The 17244-nt window shown below is 38.7% G+C and overlaps 4 protein-coding genes across 5 annotated transcripts; 1 reads left to right on the forward strand and 3 right to left on the reverse strand.

Annotated features, from left to right (window-relative positions):
* Positions 1-135: 135 nt before the first annotated feature.
* LOC140765710 (expansin-A1-like) lies at positions 136-1460 on the reverse strand. The gene is made up of 3 exons (XM_073104917.1): positions 1269-1460; positions 855-1167; positions 136-768 (listed from the first exon to the last, which is right to left on the reverse strand). The coding sequence occupies exons 1-3, from the start codon at positions 1381-1383 to the stop codon at positions 465-467; spliced, it is 732 nt and encodes a 243-aa protein (XP_072961018.1). The 5' UTR covers positions 1384-1460; the 3' UTR covers positions 136-464.
* A 2209-nt stretch (positions 1461-3669) lies between these two features.
* Positions 3670-4599, reverse strand: LOC140765709 (uncharacterized). The gene has a single exon (XM_073104915.1). It carries the CDS (start codon positions 4590-4592, stop codon positions 3804-3806), a length of 789 nt encoding a protein of 262 aa, XP_072961016.1. The 5' UTR covers positions 4593-4599; the 3' UTR covers positions 3670-3803.
* A 272-nt stretch (positions 4600-4871) lies between these two features.
* On the reverse strand, positions 4872-8733 carry LOC140765642 (uncharacterized). 2 transcript variants are annotated; one of them, XM_073104816.1, is made up of 4 exons: positions 8597-8733; positions 7119-7601; positions 6259-6293; positions 4872-6107 (listed from the first exon to the last, which is right to left on the reverse strand). In XM_073104816.1, the coding sequence occupies exons 2-4, from the start codon at positions 7435-7437 to the stop codon at positions 5106-5108; spliced, it is 1356 nt and encodes a 451-aa protein (XP_072960917.1). In that variant the 5' UTR covers positions 7438-7601; positions 8597-8733; the 3' UTR covers positions 4872-5105. The 2 variants fall into 2 exon arrangements, with proteins under 2 accessions (XP_072960917.1, XP_072960918.1); XM_073104817.1 differs by having other exon boundaries at positions 8546-8723.
* A 283-nt stretch (positions 8734-9016) lies between these two features.
* LOC140765711 (large ribosomal subunit protein eL24-like) lies at positions 9017-12529 on the forward strand. Its single transcript, XM_073104918.1, has 6 exons — positions 9017-9126; positions 10730-10774; positions 11112-11187; positions 11294-11395; positions 11573-11721; positions 12229-12529. Exons 2-6 carry the CDS (start codon positions 10764-10766, stop codon positions 12377-12379), a joined length of 489 nt encoding a protein of 162 aa, XP_072961019.1. The 5' UTR covers positions 9017-9126; positions 10730-10763; the 3' UTR covers positions 12380-12529.
* The last annotated feature ends 4715 nt before the right edge of the window (positions 12530-17244 follow it).

Genomic DNA, 17244 nt, shown 5'->3' on the forward strand with positions numbered 1-17244 from the left:
ATCTTTAATATTAATATCGGTATCAGTAAGACATCGGTGCCGGTGCAAGATTATCTTATCTAACAATTCCCAGCATCTATCAATAGTGTTCACACCAAACCATTTGCTTTGGAACAAAGTCTTCTCTATTCAATGTCATATATAATATATATAATATATATAATATATATATATATATAAAGTACATTACAGCACCAGAGCTGTTTACATTAATGGACCTTAAACAAAGAAAAGTAGCACATAATTAAAACTCAAACCATTCATGGGCGGGCGACCAACCTTAGGTTCACCTCCGCCATTAATCACTCTCACCTCACCACTTTGATGCCATTCCCCTTCTAATCCATAAGCCAAGGAGAATGACAAGAAAAAGAAATAAAGAGAAAAGAAAAGAAAAAGTAACTAACAGCTCCAACTAAAGTTAGAGGAGTTAACTGGGTGGTGTCGTTCAAAAGCTAGCTTAACTAGAACTGGCCTCCAGCGAAGGTTTGGCCAAAGTTCCAGTTCGCAGGAGCGACGTTCATGGATGTGAGGCTGCGTCCGTCACTGGTTGTGACCCTGAAGGAGAGGGACTGGCCGTCGAGTTTGCTGTTGCTCTGCCAGTTCGCGCCCCAGTTGTGGCTCATCGCCTGCCACCCAGTTCCCGACCCCTTGATCGACACCGCCACCACGTCGCCGGCGCCGCCCACGTTGGTTATGAGTACAAGGTTGAAGTAGGAGTGCCCATTGATGGTGAACTTTATGCCTCCTTTCTTCGCACAAGGTACTCTGAGTATCGCATAACGAGAGTTTAGTGTCGTTTTAGAGAGAGCAGAAACTGAAAAATATTTAAACTTTGAGTTGAGTTGGGGTACCTCCTGAATTGAACTGGTACAATGCCAGCTTTATACTGAGCAATGCGCTCGAAAATTGGCTGGGAGAGATCAAAGTGCTGGAGAGGAGGATTGCACCACCCTCCAGCGTTGTTCGGGAGCGCGTTGTTCGGCGGGCAGAAATTTGTCGCCGTGACGACGATCGACCCCGGGAGGCACCATCCCTTGCCGTTCACACACTTGATCTCAAAGCAAGCTCCACAGCTCTGCCCATTGTTGAACAGAGCAGTGCTCAGTGCTGCCGTGTCAGTCCCATACCCTTGGCTGTAGAGGTTTCCATACCCACAAGCTCCGCCTGATCAAAAATTTAAAAGAAAAAAGGGGACCATATTAATAAGAATAGTTAAGTTGGAAGTAAAACTAAAGATTAATTAGAAACTGCCCTTTAGTACTCACCCATTGTTCCAGAAGCATCACCACCTCCATAGAAAGTAGCATGAGCATCAGTCCACCCATAACCAGTCCTGAACATTGTGAGAAGTGCAAAGATGGAGAAGAGAAGTGACTCCATTAGGAAAGGAAGGGAGGAAGCTTGTAGGAGAAAGTGGACTTAGAGGTGATAGAATATAATTTGAGGAAAGGTGAGGAAGGTATGAAGGAGGAGAGGTGTATATATAGAGGTGGATAAGGAGAACTCTAAGAAGATGGGAAGATTAACTAACCAATATAAAAAATGTGCAAATGGACCAGTGGAGGAATAGTCTAAGTCCTAACAAATAACTGAAACTAAACTGCATATTTGAAGTTAATTTTGTTCTTGTGCAATTCATAATCTGGCATTGTGTCACTAAAGCTAACTGAACCTTATCCTCTGCGAATAACATCAGACTGCAGCAAATTAACTAGTGAAACTTTAGGTAGAGGTGGGGGAGCCCAAAGTTTAGGACTGGAAGCATGCTTCTTTACAACTAACTGCTCCTTTTTGTGCTGCATATTTTAGACATCTATGCAAGTAAAAAAGTAGTAGTACTATGATGAGCTTTTTCAAGGAAGAAAAGGAGTGATATATTACTTGTTACAATGAAAGATATCTTAATTACAAACTTTTCAAACAAAAATAATGTTTAGCATCAGTTAAAGTCAGTTGCTCATTGAAAGGTTACGCTTTATTTGCTGTTGCAGTTATTAATATATGAACAGAATCTCAGTTCTGTAGCTGTTGATAATTAGTTAGGAAGGAAAAACTATTATACTAATTCTCCTTTATTATATAATTGATTAGTTAGCGTCTCTCATTTATTTTTTATAACTTGATTCTTCTATGCACATGGGTTATGGGCTCATGATTTGACTTTATTAAGCTATTGTTTATGCTTCTCAGATTATCCTTTAAGGAGCTGTTGTTGACTTTTAGGACCACCTCAGAGATAAGAATTCAAGTATATAAATTTAATTACTTTCACTATGGAAACCCTGGACCTTAAAATCTGGATCTAATGGTTTGATGATAGTGTATCTCATGTGGCAAACAAGATTGCTAGAAAAATGGAAGGTAAAATAAGATTGAGCTACTACTCTTCTTCACTTATCAAAACACTTAAAAAGTCTTCATGTTTCATGTGGAAGCAAAGATTTAAGTATGCCAAAAATACTTTACAGCTTAATGAATCCTAGAGGTTGACTAACAGTGATCAAACTGTTAGCTTTGAGGAAGTTCATACTAACCTAATTTTTATTTACTAAAAGATATTAATTTAAGGTACTCCTTGGAGTACGAGTTCTGCACGTATCACAATGAACGATAGCGTATTCCAGGTTCCGTTAAGTACTTCAAATTATTAATTCATGGTCAAAGAAATACCCAATTGATAAATTCACAATTTGTGGATAAAATTAAGACTCCAATGATACAATTTCGGCCACCTGCTGATCATTAGAAAATATTACTTTTTTTAAGAAAAAATTATTAGAACCTAATTGCAGTTGGGTCAGGTTGGTTTTGATCTAAGTTGACCTTTGGAAAAAAAGAATGAATTATATTTCTAACCAGTTTAAAACTTATATGTCTTAAGGGCATGAAGACTCATGCCTCTCTCTCTCTCTCTCTCTCTCTCTATATATATATAAGATAATATTGTGCTCCAAAATCACAAGTTATACATCCACTTGGCCTTCTAAAATTCATAGTAAAGGAATTAAATGGCAAAAAAAAAAAAAGAAATTCTTTTGTTTTTCCCCAAGAAAAGTAGGTACAGTCGGTGGATTTGATATAGCAATGAGTTCCATATTAATTTCCAGAAGGCAGAAGAAGCATTGGGTGAGGCTACAATACATTGATGAAATATTCCTTGGTCTATTGCTAACATGGACTGGCATTATATTAATGAATACCTTGAGATGCTCAAAAATTGTATGGATGATTAATGTCTCTGGATATGAATGAGCTCAAAAGAAGCACATGGCCTCACATGGCCAACTTGGAGCAAAGATAAGTAGTTGACAAAATTAAGGAGAAGAAGGCTATTCCCACTCTTCTCTTCTCTTCTCTTCTCTTCTCTTCTCTTCTAGTATGAATGAATACTAGAGTAGAGGTGGGATATTGGTGGGTAGTTGATACACTGGACTTAGCGGTGCTGATTCACCCACTTGTCTTTAATATCACAAAACAACGTGCAGCAAGCACACGGAACAAAATCGAAGAAACCCACAGCTTGCCCGGTCATTGGCGTTTAACTGTAAATATTAAAAATATAAGGTGTAAACTGTAAATACGTAAAATAAAAATAGTGCCCAAGCCCAGCCCAGCCCAGCCCAGCCCATACGGGTTAATGGATCCCGTTAGCCCGTTAGATGAAAGTAAACCACGCTATTATCTGTATTTCAAAATCTGATCTTCTGGCCGTTGGCTTCGTAAACTTACAAAATATTTAAGCGGTAAATACTCAGCTAGGAACTGAGAAAGAGAGAGGAGGAGGAGGATCCATAATCGGATTAGCGAGCATGGCGAAATCGCCATTCCTCCTCGATCGGATTCATGGTAGAATGACTGCTAGGTTTGTAGCCATGCATGGCCATGTATATCCTTTCCTTCTCTAGCTCTTGCCTTCCCAACCTCCTCAAGTTATGCTTCCTACTCAACAAAGGACTCGCTCTCCTCCTTGCATTCCGACCGCTGACCGGCACCGGCAGTGCGTCGAGGCCCATCAGCTTTGCGACGACCCCCGGCTTGCACCATATCACACTCTCTCCGGCCAGAGTCGGAGGCAATCTGAGAGTCCTCTCCAAGTCCACTTCATAACCATCCTTGATAGATCTTCCTCTAGAACAGGAAGCGGACTTCCGGCCGCCTTCGTAGTTGCTGGTCCTCCCTCCGAAGTTTCTGAACGACGACCGGTACATGGCGTCCTTGCCATCGAGAGAAAATCGAGGATACTGACTTAGGGCGTTCCTCGCCGACCGGAGGATATCGGCATTGTTCACGCAGGACATTCTCCGATGGAGATTACTATAGTCATCGAGCTTAGTCGCCCTCGCCGCCTCCTCCTCCAGGTCTAGTTGCAGGATCATTTCCTCGAGAGTCAACGGGCTTCCCGTTACGTTGCTCTCCTCCATGCAGGAGTCAACGAACGAAGGATCTGCAGCGCATGACACGTCAACGCGGTCGGACTTCCTCTGGTTCAGAGTCGACGTCGAGCCGACGCCATTGCAGAAGCTTCTGATGCCCCTCTTCATCTTGGATGCCAGGGAGTTCTTCACCAGGAAAAGGGATAGGTCCTTCATGTGTGAGAAAGAGGAAGGAGTGAAGAGAGAGAGGCTACTCTGGAAGCTTAAAAGGAGAAGACAAACCTAACTCACAGCGTGAATGAAGTAAATGGAGAGGCGTGCTAGTAAATGGCTATTATAGCAATCACATGCGAGAAGAGAAAGCTTCACAAGCATTTCGCACTCAAATACTATGTCAATACGTCGCTCTAAATCAACATCACATCTCGCAATCCTTACAAGCCAACCATAAGCTTTCACTTTCTACAGGATGATTGATAGTTAAAAGCACTGAGATAAAACGAAACATCCGTCCTCCTTTTAAGGTTTTTTCAGCTTATATCTAGAACAATAATGAGAAGAAATCCCTGAAGAAAATACAAATCAAAGATGGACGTGACTGGCTTTTACTAATATCTCTGACTACAATTTAAGCTTCTCAAGTACATTGTACATGGACTTGCTATAACTGGACTCACAATATTAAGAACTCTAATATAACCTGGCACCCTACCAAGTCATCAATTCTACCTACATTGAGGTCTCGTGAGAATCCTCAGGTTGGTTTTGCTCATCTCGTAGAATTGAAGACGATAGTGATGATGATCCAGGTCTTCTAAATGCTTTTGCACGAAAAAGATCCTTTCCAATCTTCCCCTTAAAAGAAAACCGCTTCCTGAAATTGCTCCGCATCAGTGAGTTACCTCGTCGAGACAATGGCAGAGACTTGTTTCTCATAACATCACCCTCGTTCTGAACTGGGTTTAAGTTGTTACTGCCATCGGCAGTACTGGTAAAAGCACTAATACCTTTGTTCCTACGAGCAGATCTTAGAGCAACATAAAGAGGTTCTGAGAAAGATGAGCCTCTTTCAACATTAACAGATCTGAGACACAAAGGACACGGAGGCTCGTGAATTTGGCTTTTGTGAGTGGTCTTCTCCAAGCAATCTGCATGAAAGACATGGTGGCATGGAAGAACCCCAGCAACTGGCATGTCGCTGCTTCTAACAATCCGGTTTGAACTCCACGGAGACTGCTGCCAAAGCATCCTCTCGCATAACCCGCATCTTTGATATCGTACAGGATTACTTGAGCATCTTTGATTCTCTAGCCCAATATGGTCTGTGACGATATTGTCATCAACATGCCCAAAATCACTACTGGCATTGCTCCATCTGAATCCTTCCCTTGAACTTCTGTTGGTTTCTGGAGAAGCCTCCATTCTTTGTTCGTTTAGGTTTCTATGGAACTTGAGCTCAGGGCTCATTGCACCAGCAGGCCAGGAAGGTGACGGCGTGCTACCATCGCAAGATGTTATCCTATCACCATAACTAGTTTCAAGCATCGCAGCTTCAGCATCTGACACAGGATTGCGGAAAATAAGAGGATAAACAGGTTTTGACATGAATGGACGTCTGCCAGAATAGTTACGAGGTGGGACAAAGATTGGATGCTTGCTAGAGGATGCCCACTGACTGGAATCTGAAAGTGAGGATAAAGAACCAAAACTGTTTCCTCCAGCAAAATGCCTCTGCAATCAAGGGAGAAAAAGTGTTATTACTAGCATTTTATAGGAGCCACCACACAAAGTGTAAGGATATGCATCTTTACTCCCAACACCAAAGCCATAGTGAAAATCAAATGCCTACATGTCATGAATTGACTGATAAAAGAAATTATACCTCAGGGGGATATACAGAGGTTCCAGGCCTTGCTCCTAATAACAAAAAAGGAGCTGAGAATTAGTTTAAAAGAGATAGCTTGAAAACCATGTAAATCACAACAATTACAAGCTCTTCTACAACAACTGGGCAAGATAAACACAGAACATACACCATGAACCTGAGAAAGTTTACTGAGAACAATTTCTTGCATTAGAAGAAAACATCGTATGATACAAAACCTAGAGCAATGCCTACCCCCAAATACCTCCAATTAGACTTATAAGGCATCCTACTGCATCAGCTCAGCAGCAAATGGTCAGGGAAGACAAGATGTAACCCTACTACTGACAAGGCGATTCTGTAAGCTAATATAAATCCTTCACTTTGGAGACTCTGTAGGTTAAACAGAAAGTGGGCTTCAAATATCTTGAATTTCTCCACTACCAAATTCTTCTAACAGCTATAGAAACAGATCTTGTTCTCTTCCCGTATCCAACAAAGAATGGATAATTCATAAATTGTTCGAGAACAAGCTGTAAAGCATGGTGCAGTCATGAACTTAACAGGTGCATAAGAATTTCATATGCCAAGAAGATAAAAGCAGTCATGAACTTAACAGGTGCATTAGAATTTCATATGCCAAGAAGATAAAATGGCAGGTGGCTCCAATATACACACTAAATTCATATGCAGATCCAATCTGACAAAGCTTTCGCAGATCAAAAAATCAATGCATGTATGAGAAAATACATATAGGCAAAACATGATAAGTTCTAGCAGCTGGGCCGATAGAAGAACACCTATTACAAGCAATCATAAACAAATATCAATGAAAAGCAGCATTGAACTTTCTAGCTTATCCTAATATCTATAATTACCTCCTGATGGTGTGGAAAACTCGCCAAGATCATAGCTTTGGACAAGTGATGTCCATCGACGAGCCTGGAAATTGCTCGATGTACTATCTAGATCAGAAAGTGCCCCATCTGATACAGAATGGTAATGATTAGGGTACTGCTCACTACCCGATTCACTAATGTTTCTTTTACTGTCTGATAGCAATGATAATGAATCATTTATTGAAGCTTCACGAGTTATCTGAGGTAACCCATCTGACTGAAACCTGCAACCCCATCTCCTTGATGTTGGAGGAGAAAAGCTTGAATTCATCCGCCAACGTGGTTCACTTGGATCCATGGAAAAGTCTGTACTAGCTGGATTAGATTTCACTCCTTGTGGCCCAGCGGCCACACAACAAAGGGCACCCGTCTTAGCTATGTTTGTACGATAATGTAGAAATACAAGGAGGCCAATATAATACTTGCAGCTTCCTTCCTAATCAGGATAGCTTGTAGTTTCTCCTGTGAAATAAAAAAGAAAGGCCAAGTGTCATACACATTATATAAGCACTGAACATTGAGTGCATTGATATGGCTTCTGAGGAAAAGATAATATATAAAGATCATGTGAGCTTGAAAAGTAGTCATTTTAACAAAATGTCAGAGAGCTATAACACTCAGATCTTTAGATTCTGCAGATACACGTTGCTCTAATCTAAAACTGGATGTTTCTCATCAACATGTAAAATGCAACAAAAAAATTGGAAAAACTGGATAAACTCAAGTTTATCCTTAATTGTTAATGTCTATCCATTGTACAAATTTGTCTCCCTAAACAGCTTCACATCTCCATTAAGGCACCTACCATGCAAGGGAAAAAAAAACAATCTTCTATGATGAGAAAATTTTAACCAGAAAACTACAACTATGATATAATCAGATACTCCGATAAGTAGACTCACAGAAAATAGAATACAGAGCACATAGGCACATATATTAAAAGAGGCTCTTTAAGATATGCACCAAATTTTTTCGTGAATACCTCAACGAATGATAATCAGAACTTTTTCTATTCTACTTGACATTGTGATCATCATCAATCCAATTATTCAACAAGCAGCTAAACACCACGACCTATTTTTCCAGTAAAAAGTAGCCACTAAGTGAAATTAGTGAGAGTGGAGCAAAACAACTAGAATAATTGATACTAAATTAGAAATAAGACTGATAAATGGTAAACAAAATGTAAACCCCAATCTTATTAAATATTCGATGACAATAAGCCCTGTAAACCATATAAAGCAACTAAAACATCATCAGAGAAATCCCCAGGAGCAATTCATCAAAATATCCGAGGGCAGAGCATAACTATACTACCGACTGATCTCTCTCTACAAAAATTCGTCAAAATAAACACTACCCAGATTAAAAAAAACGCATCTTTTCTAAAAGGTAAGAGAGAGAGCCCGGATCAAGAAGGAACCATGTTGAACTGTGAGAGAAAGGGATGGAAGTACCTGGTCTAAATCTAGGGCTTGGATTTGTAAAGGCTATGGCTAAGAAGGCTCGAAAGGAGAGCAAAAGGCGCTCAACCTTGCCGATAGGAGCAAGAGAAGTGGAGAATAATACACGTTGAGGTGATGAAAGAGACGACCCCCCCCCCCCCCCCCCCTTCTCTCTCTCTCGAGACGGCCAGAAGAAACGGCATTCCTCAACTACCCACTACCGATTCGGGCTGCCGACTTAGCGGAGGAGGTCATGTGCTGTTCACGTGACAAATAGTAAGGACCCAAGTGAGATGGTTTGCTTTTGTTTTTGCTCCGCATTAAGCGAAAGCTGCAACGACTACATTACGAGTTAAAAGATATTGCCGGCTTCAGGGATATCGAATACTTTGCCGAGTTTTCGCATCCCGAGTTGCTCTTATCACACGGACTCGATTGATCCGCTTACGTACATATATTCTCTCATCGTAAGGCGAGCACGCAAAGAACCCTAGATAAGCTCCAAAGTAGCGGCGCTTCGATCGGCGTCTAGGGTTTTTCAGGTATACTTCCGTCGCCTTGCTTCTCAATCTTCTCTTGCGCTATTGCCTTTGCTACATCTTGAGCTCATTACATTCTCCTAAGAGATGAGCTATCTATGTTTCTATCGAAATAGATCTTGCGTTACATGTGTTCTCAGTCACATTCTTGAATTTTCTTTTCTTTGAAATCGATTAGCTTTGCAGTGTCTTCAGAAATGCATGGTGCACCAGTTGTTTGTCACATTCTAAGTTTTTTGGACTATAGATCCTATGTGTTCCATCCTGTCCTAAGGCAGGAAGGATTGTTGTTTCTGTTTCTTTCCTTGCTATATTTTGGTAAAACTAAGTTCAATATTATTTTTATCTTTTCTTTTGCTATTTGATGTATGCATCAATTTGTTATGTGGAGCAGCACATGTAAAGGCCCCAGTTAATTTCTGTCCGCTTGGGTGCCTAAACTTGGTGTGCAACAAACACTTTTTGGACATTCTTTTTGCGTCATGTTTATGCTGCCTGCAACGATCAACTTACATACCTCATTGTGAGCATATTAACTGTGTCACTCTATTATTCATTTACATAGTAAATCCATCTGCCTAAGTCTTCTCCCTCTGTTTCTTTGTTTTTTTTTGTTAAAATAGAATGTACATTCCGAAATTTCTCCATACAGGCATACTCATTATATTTCGAGCGGCACATATATCGAGGCCTGCATAATTTTTATTATTTGGTTGCCTAAACTTGGTGTGCAAGATTAAATGTGGGTGTTCGCTTTGCAGTATTATCATGTCATTTTTCTAACTGCCTGTAATTACCCAACATTCTTTTCTCTCACAATAAGACCATTTACTCCAGATGACATTGTTACCATTGTAAGTCCCATGTTATTTTCCTGAATCAGGTTTCATTTGAATGAACAGTATACGTAATCCCCAATTATCAAATATTTTAAGTCTCGGGCTTTGTTGCAATAGTATGAATCTTCTTTTTAGGGTGCCATGCCCAATGGTGATCTCCTTGGAACTTACTGGTGCACATCATTCTTAAGTTCCATGTTTACGTTTTTCAATTCTCACTCATTGTACCTATATCAGTTTTCTACATTTTAGGCAGCTAGATACACAACAAATTGATATATTGTTATATGAATCTCTATTTCTGTTGCATTTCCTGTTTTATCATGAGAATGAATATTCCTATTTATTTATTTCTACATTATACTAGTGAGAAAGTCACTTCCCTGAGCTTAATGCTTTATCTTATCCCTGGGACTTGTGTGCCATAATATTTGCAGTTTCTTGCATTGAGCTTCTAAGCAAAATGATTTTCTTACTATATAGCCTGTAACTCTGGTATCAATTTCTTGAAATAGGCTTTTCTGAGTTAGATAGTTAGGCTTTTCCAGGCATAGTGTGTCTATGTGATCACATTTGATTCATTTTGTTGTACTTTATTTGGGGCTACATGTCAGTTCATCTTTGTGTTGAGCCGTTATTTACTTGTTTAATCGATGGTGTCCTCTTGGACCATGTTTGAACGTGTTCTGTGACCATCTCATAATGTTATTTGTAGCCTATTTTCTATATCCACAATGATGTTCTGTTGAACACTTGAATGTTCACAGGTAAAGGCACTGAAGTTTTCTTATTCCGAAGAGGATGGTTCTCAAGTATGTATTCCTCCCCACAGTTTCTTACACTGGCATATTTTCTCAAAAGATTTTACCCCATTTTGGCACTGTTGATTGCAAACCCTTTGAATGTCATCTTCTTTGGTTCATCTGCTTGTTGTAGTTGAGCTCATTTAAGCACTGAGATTGTGTTGGCAGTTTTCATGCCACCATTTTCCAAGAACTTATGTTGAACTGGTTATCTGAATTTTTATGATCTTTCCTAAGCATTGATCTTCCCATAGCTTCTTTGCTTTCAACCTAAACTGCTGGTTCTAAGTATGCGTGAATTATAATTTGTAAGTCATCTATGAATATCGGCATGCTTGAATGTCAGGACTGAGCTCTGCCGTTTTAGTGGCGCAAAGATATACCCCGGCAAAGGAATTAGATTTATTCGAAGTGACTCTCAGGTGAGCATATTTGATTTTTAGGACATTCATTTATACTGTAAAATCTTTATGCTTTGTATTTTCAAATCTTTAACACACTTATGTTTAATGTGTCTTCGTCTTTCAGGTCTTCCTTTTTGCCAACTCAAAATGCAAGAGGTACTTTCACAACCGTTTGAAGCCTGCCAAGCTTACCTGGACAGCAATGTATAGAAAGCAGCACAAGAAGGTAACTTTTGACATATTTATCTATTTTCAGGTTGAATACATATTTTGTGCAATGTGTCTTTTAAGAGTAAATATGGTATGATTGGAAGCTATACACTTTTGTCATGGAAGGTACTAACTTTATAAACTGAATTTGACAACACTTTTGTTGATAGTTATTATTTTGTTTTTATGTCAGGACATACATGCTGAGGCTATTAAGAAGAGACGCCGTACCACGAAGAAGCCTTATTCTAGGTCTATTGTCGGTGCTACTTTGGAAGTCATTCAGAAGAGAAGAACAGAGAAGGCTGAAGTTCGTGATGCTGCAAGGGAGGCTGCACTTCGGTATTTCTTTATTCTCCTGACCTCTGGGTGATAATTATATACTCGGGTTGCACTGTTTAGTTGGAAGAAATATTATAAAGATTAACTAGCTGTTAATCTTTATCTTTTCATTTTGTGTGGAGTTCCATACTATAGTATCTAGCCTTTATTCTTATGACATTATAGGACAGTATTTGATTATCCTTCCCTTTTAACTGCTGTCCTCTTTTTAATATCATGCCACATCTTTCTTGATGTGGCATGCAACCTTACTATTAGTTGCCACGTAAGAACCATATTGATCAACTGGAATCAGTATAGAAATAATCCTTACAGATATTTTGTGATCGGATCCTACAATAATAACTTAAAACAGTTATGATTTTAATTTTTTCTTGGGACCTTGAGCTAGTTCTGCCCTTTGCCTTTGACATATGCAAGTTTTGCTGATATCCTTAAAGGTATTCTTATGTTTCTGACCGTCTGTTATCTGTTTGACGAACTCATATTAGATACTGATTTCTGTAGTGAGATCAAGGAACGGATAAAGAAAACCAAGGATGAGAAGAAAGCTAAGAAGGCTGAGCTGACAGGCAAGTCACAAAAAAGTTCCCATGCCAGAACCATCGCCAAAGCTCCCAAAGGACCTAAGCTCGGTGGTGGCGGTGGGAAACGATGAGTCTTTTACTGCTCCAGCATTGCTTGCCAATTTTTCCAGAAAAAAAAAAGATATTAACTTTTTCAGTTTTACCTGCCTTCCTGATGTTATTTATTTTTGGTCCCACACTTCTATTTCAATGAGAATGAGAAGAAGGTCGATTTACTTGTCTCTCCAGAAGAAGAGCTTGCAGAATTGAGCTGCTCCTCTCTATTTGCTCAATATTATAGGCATAAATATATTACATGAGCTCGCCCAGACACACATATAAAGAGCTATTTTACTCGGTTGAGCATCACATCAAACGAAGTGGTTGCCTGTTGATGTCATGTTCCATACTCATCCAATTGTGTGGGACCAATTTATTCTCTTTCAAGAGTCAAATTTTGTATTCTTATTTCTTCTTCTTTTTTCTTTTTTTTTTTCTGATTGAAGTGTGCGTTAGGTAGCTAATTTTGATCAGCACTGTTAATAATAAGTAGCCCGATTCATTTCTTATTTCTTGATTAGTTATTGACAGGGTTTGACTTGTACCTTAATCTCTCTCTAATCCAATTGTAAAGATGTGCTTTGCTATATTATTCACAGTTTTAATGCAAAATGGCCGTTCACGTGGGCCTACTTTAGTAGTGGCGGTTCCTTTCACCAAAATGCGGCATAGTATATTTGACCGGCATTTGGGACCAGGCAAGTTGGCTGCATTGAAGAGCACGAGTAATTCGAGGCCCCCACATCTTGGCCTAACTTCATCCTATCATTGGTTCTTGGATGATCCGGAATGGATTCTTGCCGCCAAAAGCCTAAAAAAAGTTAAATGGTGCTGGAAAATGACTTCCCAAGTGGGGTTTCCTAAAAATTAAAGGAAAGATAAGATAGAGAGGCCTCCCTTGTTTTCCCTCCTCTCTCAATCCCATTATAAACAATTTTGATACACAATTTCATATGATTTCTTCTTCTTCTTCTTCTTCCCTGGAGCAAAGCCAATAGAATATGCTTTCTTCTAGTTCGTTGCCAAAATTAGAGTTCCTAGGCACATCTCTGGTGGAATTATCCTGCAACTCCCCCACCCATTATGATAAACCATCCAGATCCGTGAACCCACACTCTTCTCCACACGTGAAAATTTCTTTTTAAAGATTAAAAAAGAGAAGAAAAAAAAGGCACTTTGGATTTACACGAGGGGCTTCCCATAGTTTAATGAGTATTAAAGTTATTCTCTCTGTTAGGCTATGCATTAGAATATTTATGGGCAAAGTCTCTTTTCTCATTCCAAATGTTGTATAACCTTCCATATATGGAAAGATGCCTAGGTGCTGTGGCACATTGGTCATGGCGCATTGGCTCTCCACTTCTCCAGTGTGGTGCTTGCTCTTGGAGGAAAAGGTTAATTATGAAACTTAGGCAGTGGAAGGGATCCACCTTATTGCAATTGGTCCATAATAACTTTGAGGGTTTCCTTGCTAAGTGCATCTGACCACTTTTTCCCCTTCTTTCCAAAGAACTACAGAGCAAAGCTGAGTATTTTAATTGGCCCACACCCCAGGCCACCACAAGTGAGATCTCTATCTGAGACCCCACATGAAGCTGGTTTTCCTATTTGAGGCTGAAAAAGAATTACTACAAGATGCTTTCATATTTCATCATCACAGAGAAGTATTGTTTTTGTAGGCCAAACTTTAAATTTTTGACATTGGTAAGTATTGGAAGGCCAATATATTTTTGCACCTACGTTTGTTATTTTCACACGTCCCTTTTGCTTGTTCTCTCTAAAATGGTGTGCCTTTCCCTCTCCTTTCAAATAAAGTCCATGAAAAAGAAGGTATCTGCTTCTGGTTCCCTTTGTGAGCCCATCACTCACACCTTGTGAGACCCACTTAAGGATAAGGGGTAAGCAAGCTTCCTTCCTTCATTAAGGAGTGAATGGCATCAGGCTTAAAGAAGGGGCTAAAGGCAGCTGTCTCTTCTGTAGACATTGCTATCAAGATTCAAATGTGTGATATTGAAGAGAAAATGACACCTATGGCAATTAAAGGTATGCCTTCTTTTGTATCCTTTTGGTAAGCAAAGAGGCATGGGCTATTCCCTCTCTAAACCGATGAAGTGAAAAAAAGAAGAAGAATCTAAATGGCCCTTGGTGAGCATTTAAACAATATAACATTTTGCATAAGGGCATTCTATCTCCCTCTACTCTCTCTGTAAAAAAAATAAAAATAAATAAAAGTCATTAGTCATTTCAAGTTGAACGCAGTCTTCCAAGGTTATTTATAGAACTCTTCCAATCTATTAGTTGTTAATGATTTCTCTACATTCTTAAAGTTTACAGTGATAAGGGAAGTAATAGAACATCCATCATTATTTGAGGAATTATAGTAAAGTCTTAAAAACAAACAGCCTCTATGTAGGACTAACTTTTCCAGGCTTCAAACTTTCTTAGTTCTGGGAATAGTGAGAAATGTCGTCATATACATTGAGAGAAAGGAAAAAAGTCACACTTTATCAGTTGCTCTTTATTCTATTGGGCCAGAAGAAGATCCTTCATGGAGCTGTATTGCTCATCTTGAGTGAAATAATATAGTAAAATTGCTAGCATTTTTTGCAAGCTCAATACCTCACCACTCTTTGCTCTACTCTATATAAGAGCCTTAAACCTTCATCCATCTCCATCCTCTCTTGTTGTCCTTCACTGATCCCTTTCTCTTCTTCTTCTCCTTCTTCTACTGATTCCAACCTCAGTTTTCTTCTCATCTCTAGCTTAACATTAGGTCTGGGTAGTATGGTGCAGCCAAGGATGACTTGCCGAAGCTTCGAAAAGCATTGCTCTAGTTTATTCTAAGAATTCTAGAAGGAGATTACGGCAAGTTGTCTTTGGCTACCTCTTGCTTCCTGCACCTCATGTTAGGCTTGCGGTGGAAATGCGCGTTGCCATGGTGCGGAACATTCTCGGTTAATCTGTGAGAGCTAATTTAACTAACCTAGTTTCTAGTACTTTGTTAAGTATGTTTACTGTATATCTTCAGAAGTTTTCAGTTTTACAATTGCTCCTTGATTGTTAAATTATCTACCACATGGCATATGATCTAATGTTCTACAATTGCTTCTTGATTGGAAAATATATATATATGATCTTCTGAATTAAGCTGGTTATCTGTTTCTTACTCTATTCTTTCAATTGTTTTGATCATACTCGCTTTGCTTTTCATACTCATCTATGATGAATCTAAGCTACAATGACCTAGCTAGACGGTGAAAAGGAGAAGGGTTTACCTATATCTTCTTGTCTTCACTGTTCTCTTACATCTAGCCTAAAAGTTCAACTAATTGTTCTTCGTAATGATCATTCTAATCGAAGCATACTATAATATTGTAAAGGTTCAATAGTTTTAGTGCGTATTTTGGCAATGAACTTGCTAAACAGTGAAAGGAGAAGCTTTAAGTTTGTCTTGCCTTAGTTATTCTTGAAACTGTACTGATTTTTTTGCAGTTCATAATGTATACTAAGAGATCAATTTCCTGTAAACACAGTTCTTTCTTCTCTTCCTGCAGCCTCGTCACATGAGCATTCTAAATCTTGAGAATTGGAGTCATCCATCATCGAAGCAAATTCAAGAATCACTTAACTTCTTATGGAATTCACAGAATGCCAATCAACTGAAACCTCTTGGATTATTTACTCATTGTCATGGTCTTAATTTCGCAAAGTTTGGAAATGTTTCTTTTAGCAAAATGGTGTTCAAATGGGTCGACGAATGCCATTCTTTTGACTCGGAGTTCATCAACATTCACATGATGTCATTCATATTTCAATCTAAGTTTATGCGTGTGCAGTGATCTTTGCGTTCCTTTAGTAGTAGAGTTTTCTTTTTCTTTTTTCTTCTTTTTGTCAGTGAAATCAAGTCATCACATGTCCTAATGGATCCTCTTATTCAGATAATTATATGAGAGAGAAAGAGAGAGAGGGAACAAGAACAACATATATTGTCTACCCTCATATCTAATAGCAGCAGACAAGATAACTTTTGTAGACTTCCCAACAGCTTAATATTGTATAGACTCTATGCAGCTTTTTCAGCAAGGACTGTTCTTATTGCCTTTACCTTTTGGACATATTATTTTCCTTCATAAAACTTAGAAGCATACTGAACCTAGCATTAATTAGGGTTACCAATTCAACATAAGAAAACGTTGCTTCTTCTCAAATTCCCTTTTTCTTTCTCTGAAGGTTGCTGAATAATATACAATCATTCTCTGAGTGCTGAAATCAACTAATTGGGTACTGTCTTACAATTAAATCAGAAACTATGCTGAGACCAAATTCATCTTTTTATTTTTTTTATTTTTTTTTTAAAAAAAACTTTAAGAATTTTCTGTTTGGAGTTGAGAATTTTGGAGCTTGTTGTTGAATCTTTCTTTGTGCAGAACTAATGCATTTAGGAGTACCGCACTGTTCAATAAAATGAAGATGACAATCTGAAGGACAGATTCTGATTGAAGGGATTCGCTGATGGTAGTTCATAGTTATCTTCGTTTCAAAAAAAAAAAAAAAAAAAAAAAAATTGAGGGAAGAGTAGTCTGCAGAAAATGAATAAGAACATGGCTGGAAATTTTGATGTTTTTTTCTCGTGCCATGGAAATAGGAATTGCATCTATTATTTTAATACAACATAGTACGAAATAAAGTTGTAGGATCACTACAAGACGACAGTTCACAATCTATAGGCTTTTACTTTTAAGTTGGATTAGGTTTCAATTTTGATGTCAATTCCCACCACTAGTTCTCTCATTGTCTTTCAATTTGTAAATCTCTTCATACTGAATAATCACTTTGTTGCTATATGCTTAGGAGACATTTTGTGCTAAATATTATCACTTTACAATATAACCCACAA

The sequence above is a fragment of the Typha angustifolia genome, chromosome 8 (assembly GCF_048772165.1).
Source record: "Typha angustifolia cultivar Huaian chromosome 8, ASM4877216v1, whole genome shotgun sequence".
In the NCBI taxonomy this organism is placed as follows: domain Eukaryota; kingdom Viridiplantae; phylum Streptophyta; class Magnoliopsida; order Poales; family Typhaceae; genus Typha; species Typha angustifolia.

Excerpts from the sequence above, each read along its gene's own strand:
- LOC140765710 (XM_073104917.1), bottom strand. The coding sequence starts at position 1,383 with ATGGAGTCACTTCTCTTCTCCATCTTTGCACTTCTCACAATGTTCAGG. Across the intron at positions 1,168-1,268 it reads TGATGCTTCTGGAACAATGG|GCGGAGCTTGTGGGTATGGA; the intron begins GTGAGTACTAAA and ends ATTTTTGATCAG. Across the intron at positions 769-854 it reads GTACCAGTTCAATTCAGGAG|AGTACCTTGTGCGAAGAAAG; the intron begins GTACCCCAACTC and ends TGCGATACTCAG.
- LOC140765709 (XM_073104915.1), bottom strand. The coding sequence starts at position 4,592 with ATGAAGGACCTATCCCTTTTCCTGGTGAAGAACTCCCTGGCATCCAAG.
- LOC140765642 (XM_073104816.1), bottom strand. The coding sequence starts at position 7,437 with ATGGATCCAAGTGAACCACGTTGGCGGATGAATTCAAGCTTTTCTCCT. Across the intron at positions 6,294-7,118 it reads GTTTTCCACACCATCAGGAG|GAGCAAGGCCTGGAACCTCT; the intron begins GTAATTATAGAT and ends TTTTGTTATTAG. Across the intron at positions 6,108-6,258 it reads CCTCTGTATATCCCCCTGAG|AGGCATTTTGCTGGAGGAAA; the intron begins GTATAATTTCTT and ends CCTTGATTGCAG.
- LOC140765711 (XM_073104918.1), top strand. Across the intron at positions 11,396-11,572 it reads ATAGAAAGCAGCACAAGAAG|GACATACATGCTGAGGCTAT; the intron begins GTAACTTTTGAC and ends TTTTTATGTCAG. Across the intron at positions 11,722-12,228 it reads GCAAGGGAGGCTGCACTTCG|TGAGATCAAGGAACGGATAA; the intron begins GTATTTCTTTAT and ends TGATTTCTGTAG.